The following is an 8,706-nucleotide window of genomic DNA, read 5'->3' as shown; positions in this document are numbered from 1 at the left end:
GTGGACAGCGTCGTTTGCTATATATTTAGAGACTCTGTTGACAGGCTTTGCTGTTTTAAAACACGAATACGCATTAGTACGTGAACAAACCAATAAGTTTTCTGTGAACTGATTTGGGCTGATACGAGGCGCTGCTTTGAGGCAAACTTTATTTACATGCCACTTTTCAAAGCTATTTTACTATATTTATGGGAATACTATTACTGTGGCAACATTTTTTTTAGTTTACATGGTTTTCTATTGATTTGTTTTCAACTGCAGTCACATTAATTGCTAACTTCATTTGCTGTCAACCTGAACCACAATGTTGCTAGCATCAATAGCATACCTGTTTTGTTCAGTAATAATGTAAAAACACTGGAATTAACGTTAAAATAGTTCTCTGTCTTTGTGTGTTCTACAAAAATAATGAATTCAAAATGACCAGCTATTATTACTGTCTACACTTATCATCTATCATCATCTACACTTATCATCTATCACTTATCATCATCACTTATGATAGTCATTCCTCTTTTCTAAAGTAAATTACTTTGCATATTGATTTACGAAGTTAAGTTTGATTTCAGCTATGACGTTCTATTGAGTGCTTCGTTACACATTATGGACGCAATTAATTTTTGAGCACTTATTTTAAAATGCTCATCCCATACCTATATGAAGGAAGATGTTCCTCGATTTATTTTTCTTTCAAAATGTAATGTATCATTTAATCAGAATTTATGATAGTTAAAACTGGTTATTATAATGGAATGGGCAAATTAATAGATAGACAATGGCAACATCGCTTTCAATCATCGCTGCAACTGCATGAACCGAGCTGAAGTTGGCTTTTCTGAGAATTTCAATACTCCCAAAGTTTTCTTCTATTTTTTTATGTAAGTACAGTACTGCAGGCGTTACAAAATTTTCAATGCAGAATCATTAGACGACTCCCGAACCCGCGCTCACATCTTTTATCAAGTATTCGAAGTCGGATAATAGTAGCGTTAGATAAATAAATGTGGTGCGCGTATTGTGACGGTGCTCAGTTCAGTCAGTGTGTGTCATCGTGTTGGGACCATCGGTGCGCCATTTAGCTCGCGAGATAAAAAAACAAGGAATGTGTTCATCGCCGCGATCGGTTTAGTTGAAACCAGTGTACCAGTTCGTGATGGAGTGACATATTAACGCAGCAGTTATGGCAAATATATGTACAAATACTCGAAGAAAGTGCAAAGGGTTCCGAAGGGGGCCGCAGTTCGGACTATGGATGTGGTGTATAGTAATCAAATGTTTGATCAGTTTACCGTGTATATTTTCGATGTGTCAAGGAGTAGACATATCAGTTTCAGTGTATCCTCCAAACATGATCAAACTTCTGTATGGAAAGCCACTGGAGATCTTTTGTGTGGCTGATGACAACTATACTGCTGACAACTTGGAGTTCTATATTGGTGGAAAACATATAGACACGGAAATTGTGAACTCCACCACAAGAAGGTTGTATCTTGAAAATTTAGAGAAGAAAGTTTACACATACTATTGCAGAAACACTGTGACAAACAAACAGTGCACCAGTAGAGTGCTAGTGGACGTGCCTCCCTCCAATGTTACTGACTTTGGTTGTGTATCAAAAAACCTTGACGGACTCAACTGTACCTGGACCTCTCCTGAGAACTACAGTGTAATAAACTACAACTTAACATTCTCCATACATGGAAATGAAGTGGATCCGTGCATAGCCACCAGGATTGGCAAATTAAGGTACTGTTCATGGAATACCGTCAGCCAGCCCAGGTACAAACAGATGGAGGAATATTATTACTTTCATTTAAAATCTTGCAATTATTTTGGATGCATTCACCAGAATTTCACTATTGATCATTTCTCTGTGGTGAAACCTTATCCACCTGAACAGCTGAAGGTGCTCGGCAATGACACCCACAGTGTGCTCCTTCAGTGGAAGATACCAAACAATATCTATGACTTCTTGAAATGTGCCATTGTGCACAGGATAGAGTACCAAATAGCTAAGATTGATAACATGCAGTACTTCCGTAGTGTCAATGCCTCCAGCTTGCCACCCAAGAATAAGACTTACACATTTTTGCTGTCCAATCTACCCTATGCACACATGTCATATGAGGTCAGGATCTACATAAAGTCAGAGTCTGCCACTGAAGATAAATTCTGGTCTGATTTTGCTTACGTGATGTTTACAACTGCAAGCGAGAGGCCTCGGCGGCCACCAGACACTATTGCTGGAGCATTTGACCAATCCATATATGAAAATAAAAGGGTAATATATGTGTACTGGAAACAACTTGAGGAATATGAAGAGGCTGGCGCTAATTTCACATACAGAGTGGTTACAAAAGGCTCTAGGAACCCCCAAACAATATTCCCGGATAAAAACAAAAGCTTGAGTTATGTCATACTTGATGATGCAACTTTAGAAGCGATTGATGTTTCCATTTCATCCGTAAATGCTATGGGCTCATCTGTCAACAGCAGCCATCTTTACATACCATCCAGAGCAGACACAGAATCACTGAATGTACCTTCTTTCACTAAACTTGCTTATGAAAATGGAACATATAAGTTGTCATGGGTTGGCATCAGAAAAATTGACAACTACACTCTCTTCTGGTGTCAGCATAATACAAGTCAAATCTGTACTGGACGCATGAATTTCACTGTATTGGATCCTAATCAGAACACTCACGTTATAGATCTGCCAAGGGACAGCCGGTATCAGTTTGCAATATCAGCTAACAATGGATCCAAAACAAGTGGTATGACATGGGCATCTTGTGACATATCTAAAGATGGTATTCCTATGTATGGGTTTCCTGTAAAAGTAAACCATGATGCTCCAGGAAAGTCTTTCGTCAAAATAACTTGGACAATGTCTTGTACTTTGCAAGAAGGAATAATTAAAGGATACCTCATCTCCTACTGCCCAGTCTTAGCTACTAGCAATGTGTGCGACACTACATTTGGAAACAAATCAACATATTATGTTTCTGATCCAAAACAGAAGGAAGTTAATATTACTGGCCTTAAACCATACACAACATATCAGTTTATCCTGGCTCTAAACACTACCTATGGATTAAAAACTATTGAAAATGCCTCTACAGGTGTGACTACTATTGAAGATACACCCACAAGTCCCAGGAATGTCAGTCTTTCTGAAGTGCAGAGTGACTCTGTATTAATTTCTTGGTACCCACCAAATCAGAAAAATGGAATTATTGGAAAATATGTCATATTAAATTATGGAGAAGAATGGAGAGTTGAAAAAGTGGCTGATAAAGATAAGAATATCTCAAGACTGCATGTCCAGCTAACTGGCCTTCAGGGATTCACCAATTATTCATTTTCTGTTCAGGCATGTAACTCGGCTATAAGAAGTTGCTCTAAGCCCAGCCCTGAAAAAGGCATCTTTGTCAGAACTAGAATTGGCCCTCCAAGTATCTTAAAGGCACCGTCTGTTAAAAGCAATCCAGATTACTTGACATGGGAACCTCCAGAATTTCCTGGAGGGACTGTAGATCTCTACCAAATAAAAAGGGTAAAAGACGAAAGCACTTCGGCTAAAACTGAGATACTGAATACAACTAATTTGTCGTATTCCTTAATACTTTGTGAAGGAGTAGATGAAAGTGAAACATATCAAGTCAGAGCAATCAATTTTGACGAAGATCCCTTTTATGGCATATTAACTGATGGATTAGAAGTGGCTATGCCTTCAGTTAAAAATAAAGGACAACTTGAGTATCCTGGTCCATGGAGTCCTGCTAGCTCAGTATCATGCAAGAGTAGGGATGGACTTACCATGATTCTTATTCTCACTACAATATGTGCATTAATAGGTGTTATGTACGGTTCAATAAAACTATACAAAAAGTATAGGAAAATGGAAGATATTAAGCCTGTACTACCAAATGGCTTAGGTATACCAGAGAAAGATATATCAAAATACGCATTTGGAGGATGGAATCCCACAAATAAGGACGATAAACCATCATCAGATGAGATGTTATTACTACCGAATAGCAGGACTACTGTGTCGACTCCAGAAACTAAACAAAACACTGAAAACAATTGTGGGTCTAGCGACCATACGGACAGCACGGCTCTCTCGGATACGTCACGCGGAGCCGTCGAGAGACAAGCCTCTACCTCGGATGACGGCTCAGACTCCTCCTTAAACTTGGAAGTCGAACCTGTAAGGGCTGACGATATTAATGCTACCCAAGATGAGGAGTCTTCAAATTCTTCTGATACTGACAATTCTAGAGAAAATACTCCCTATTTTAGTGACAAAGCGTTCAAGAAGAATCCTAGCGGTTATGTGCAACCAGTAGTAAACCCCATCAGCGGATACGTACAATCGGCACCGGCACCACATGCAAGTCCTATTGCAAAACCTACAGCACAGCCTGCCAGCTCGAGTTACGTAATGGCTGCCCTAGCCCCGCCTATATTCACGACAGGAGTTGCACAACCTAGCGTCCCGAGCCAACCGCCAGCGTCGTCAGGCTATGTGATGCCAGAGGACGCCCAAGCAAAGTCCATGATGAACTTCCCTAAATTGGGACCCTCGCCCACAAAAGTTTTCGGGTCGGAAAGCTTGCCGATAATGCCTACCTTGCCACAGCCAGTGAAACATGGCGCCGACAGCAGCTACATTCAGTTGCAGTCTTTGGACGCTTTACCTAGTCATAAGCAACCGGTACGAAACAGTGTGCCGCTAAAGCCGCCGGCGTCGAGTGGCTACGTGAGCCCCGGCGACGCCGTCATCAACAAGCACCTCAACAACATGCTGTCGGGTGGACAGCACGAGGAGTCGGCCATACTGGACCCGACCATGTCACCCGATGCCTACTGCCGATTCTCTTGGAGCACTGACCCCGCGAACGATAATCTTCACTCGTTGCTTGCTGACTCGCATACGTTGAACTTGTCGAAAAATTGAGCCCAACCTAGCATACAATAAGTGACACAGTACTGATAAATAAAATAGACTTTTAGTGACTGAGTTGTAAATAATGAACTTTAGGAGCTTTACAAAGTGCTATAAAATTATTGGACATAATATAATTACACACAAGAATGTGGATGTGTTGTCTAGTGATAATTCTTGTGCCTTATTAATTTATTTTAGGTGATTTTTAAGAAGCTTAGTAGGTAAGATTTCATCTGCAGCTTTAATAATGTAGAACTTTGAAATTCGTAGAAGAATTTGTTTATTCGCATTATTTGAACATCGCTAAACCTCCGTGGGCGTTACAACACATAATGTTTGTTACAGAAATTAAATACGCGCGTAAAAGAGGTTAAATATGGAGGGTATTTATAAAGTTAATTTAGTCCCAAGTGATCTGAGCGTTGAGGAGACGATACTGCAAATAGCAGACACTTTGGATAATCTCAACGGCATTGTAGACGACGTGTTCACACGGCTCACGACAAGAATCAAGCAGAACATGGACAAGACAATGAGGTTGAGCGAGAGAATAGAGGCTTCGAGGTGTAAAGTGGAGAAACTCAACGGTATGCAGAAAGCGATCAAGGTGTTCTCGAGTGCCAAGTACCCGGCGTCGATCACTCACGAACATTACCGATCAGTGTTTGATGCTGACGGGTATGAGCACAAGCCCAAAAAGGTTACTCTGAGTGGGAAAACTCAGGGGCAGACTAACGAGAAGGAATTACAGGTAAGTCGATCTGTGCAATTTATAATGTTGTGTTATGTGCTCATAAACATTGTGTGGGCTTGTTATCGACACTTTGAATTCAATACCATTTCCGAAGTGCATAAGGAAATAATTATCCTATTAACTGCCATCTAACTGTTCAATTTTGTTATTTAATTTGAAAACTAATTTGCTTTTTGGGTTCTTCACGAATTAGGAGTTTCAACCCTATCATATGTAACTCTCGTTTTAACACTACCTCTCTTAACATTTAGTTGCATTTAGTTCATTTCTAAAACACTGGTTCTTTATTTAGTGATAGATTACATCTGTTTTATGAAGGTATCGCATTATTATCGTTAATACCTAATCATATCAGTTGTAGTAAATCATTCTAAAGATTTATGCTCATTAGAGAACGAACAATTAATAAGTTCCATGAAGTCAGAAATAATGTTATTATTTATTTTAGGAAAAACTTCACTTCTACCACGTGAAAGTGGCAGAACCCAGGAATGCGACACCCAAACAGGATTTCAATTTGAGTACTATGATAGATACGTTATCAAGCGTGGGTGACCTGTTAATCTTTAACACTGACGAGAGTCCTTATCTGGGTGGCACTCGGCGGCCATCGGAGTACGTGCCGATAGTGACCTCTAAGGTCGAGAGCAAGAGCCTATTGGAAGCGGCGCCAAGCTCTATCATGAAACGAGATGTTCTGAAGCGCGATGCCGACGAATATCTGTACGCACCGGGAATGGGCATGGTAAGTTTGATGTCCTTTGGGAAGTCTATAATTACCTGTAAACAAGATCTCAAATATCGTCCCGTATCTACCAGGTTCCCGAGCTGGAGATGCCGTTAGACCTCCCTCACCTGCCAGGCATAGCAGGGGACGTACAATTCTCCAACACGACTGAGGGTTCCATTGCGCCATCAGTCGTAACATCCCCCGTAGCTCCCGTCATGGCTGTACCGGAGTTGGAACTCCCGGATTTAAAGGAATTGCCGGATGTTAGTGTGGCTAAAGAGGAGGTGAATGTGCCTGTGGTGGTGCCTGACATCCCTGACGCGCCGCCCCCGCCTCCTGCGCAGGCCCTTCCCCCACCACCGCCGCCACCGCCTCCGCCACCGCCGCCAATGGAGGCCGTACCACCCGTCGATATCAAACGGTAAGAATTTTGATATTACTACTTTCTATTCTTCTTTCCGAAGATTTTTTAACAGGGATTTGTGATTTGAAAGACACTGTGAACATTATTTTTTTATTAACGTTAACATTTAATATCAATATATTGTTCTCGTAGGTTTTGGTGAAAAACATTACAATAGGAATACCTATAGGTACCTACATAATCTGCTTTTCATGAAGACTAATATAGTTCATAGATTCGGAGTTCATTAATCCGAATATTGTATAAATCATCAACCCATATTTTCACAGTAATCCAGCCGTATTTTTTTAAAGACCGCTCGAGCCTCTATTTAATAAATATTTTCAATTTCATGAAACCTGAAGCTTTATAATATTATTTTACATTTTTCTATCCGATATAGACCGAATAAGGTTAAACCAATATACCGGGGATAAAATATATATTAATATACGAACAATGAACATTCAGTTATTATTTTCCAGGTCTATTTTTTATCAGCGTTTTAACTAATTAATTGTCTGACCATTTTGAGCAAACCAAATTCGATTGAATGCTATTATCACGTCGTAAACGTCTTCATTGCATAAAACCGCGCATGTATTCATCGATAAATAATACCCTTTTCTTCGCCATCATTAATTTTCTTCCTATTGTTCGAGTTACGTAATTATCATCGGAAACGTGTTCTGTTTTCCACTCAGTCATTGTTAATGCCATTCCTAGAACATTCGCGAAATAGATGATACAACAAAAAACAGTTTACCGAATTCCTTAGATCCAACACGTGTTTATTTTTTACCCATCAAGACCCATTAGTCTTATCATATATCGTTACCTGATTTTTTTGTGTCTCGCCCCGAGCCATATGCGCTGCGGACAGATTTTTTTCAACCCTAGATAAATAGTTGTAAAGTTAATATAAAATATGAAACTCATTCCAGTGGCAAGGTGCCCGTCAAACCCGCTGTATGCATTAAACATTAATGCTAAAACACTCGATGTATCCACTGATTGACTATGGGATTTTGTGTAATTAAACGTCCATAATAGACACGACTCTAAAAAGTCGTTTGGTGAATGCATCATATGCTACTAATTAACCAAGCTATTTATGATAGAAGTTCCATAAGATTACTATCAATTGCTCAATTAATTCATTTATGTTCGTGTAAACCTTTGAGAAGACAGCTTTAGAAACGGACTGACCAGTACCACTTTGTTGTATATTCAATACTTGGTACGTAAAATGCGAATAAAAATACGCATTTAATGCACATTACCTGGTCATTTTCCCTTGAAAGATAAGGGAAACGAGTTGCTTCTTAATTATTCGTGATGTTCAGATAAGCTATCTGCTTAGTATTAACATATTCATGCCTGTGGTCTGATGCCAGTTTAGGCATCGACTGCAAATTTTCTAGTAGCTACCAGGTTATGGTGCTTGAAGTTGCTTCTCACGATAGTAATGTGGGAATATTCAAATTAAAATACTAATTTAGTGGCAATCGGGGCTGATTCTCACAGTTCGTGGTAAGAGCGCCAAGCTTGCCGACGCTTCAGGGTTTGCCGCCAAGCCACGGTTCCCAGTAGATGCATTGAATTACATGAATCGTAAGCACCTTCGCTACAAAAGAAAGGCGTTATAATAGATACAATTTCGTAGAAAAATGTAAATCGCCGTGTTTTCCACCTCCGGATTAGAGTTATGGGTCACTTGACCCCTGTTTACTCCATCAATGGAATATTAAATAGCTCTAAAGTTGTATAAACAAGCTCTACTGCGTTTTAAAGAGCTTCATAAAATAAATGTTTGTTTTATACGCGGTGTATGCGCGTACATGACAAGTAGAGTGTAGGAC

The 8,706-nt window shown here is 39.8% G+C and overlaps 2 protein-coding genes across 3 annotated transcripts in view; both read left to right on the top strand.

The window, feature by feature from the left end:
• The first annotated feature begins 765 nt into the window (after positions 1-765).
• LOC110378174 (WASH complex subunit 1) overlaps positions 766-8,706 on the top strand; it is a 41,337-nt gene continuing 33,396 nt past the window's right edge. The window contains exons 1-4 of one of the 2 annotated variants that reach the window (XM_021337332.3): positions 766-878; positions 5,303-5,708; positions 6,160-6,456; positions 6,531-6,862. In XM_021337332.3, coding sequence (XP_021193007.3) covers positions 5,334-5,708; positions 6,160-6,456; positions 6,531-6,862 — 1,004 coding nt within the window. In that variant the 5' untranslated portion in view covers positions 766-878; positions 5,303-5,333. Of the gene's footprint in view, positions 879-5,038; positions 5,179-5,302; positions 5,709-6,159; positions 6,457-6,530; positions 6,863-8,706 lie in introns of those variants that run through there. The other variant, XM_021337322.3, reaches the window with a different exon arrangement.
• LOC126055314 (cytokine receptor) lies at positions 871-4,968 on the top strand. Its single transcript, XM_049844037.2, has one exon. The coding sequence runs from the start codon at positions 1,181-1,183 to the stop codon at positions 4,964-4,966; it is 3,786 nt and encodes a 1,261-aa protein (XP_049699994.2). The 5' UTR covers positions 871-1,180; the 3' UTR covers positions 4,967-4,968.

Source organism: Helicoverpa armigera, chromosome 2 (assembly GCF_030705265.1).
Source record: "Helicoverpa armigera isolate CAAS_96S chromosome 2, ASM3070526v1, whole genome shotgun sequence".
Taxonomy (NCBI): Eukaryota; Metazoa; Arthropoda; class Insecta; order Lepidoptera; family Noctuidae; genus Helicoverpa; species Helicoverpa armigera.
The sequence above is the reverse complement of the archived record's forward strand: the minus strand, read 5'-3'. Positions and strand labels throughout refer to the sequence as shown.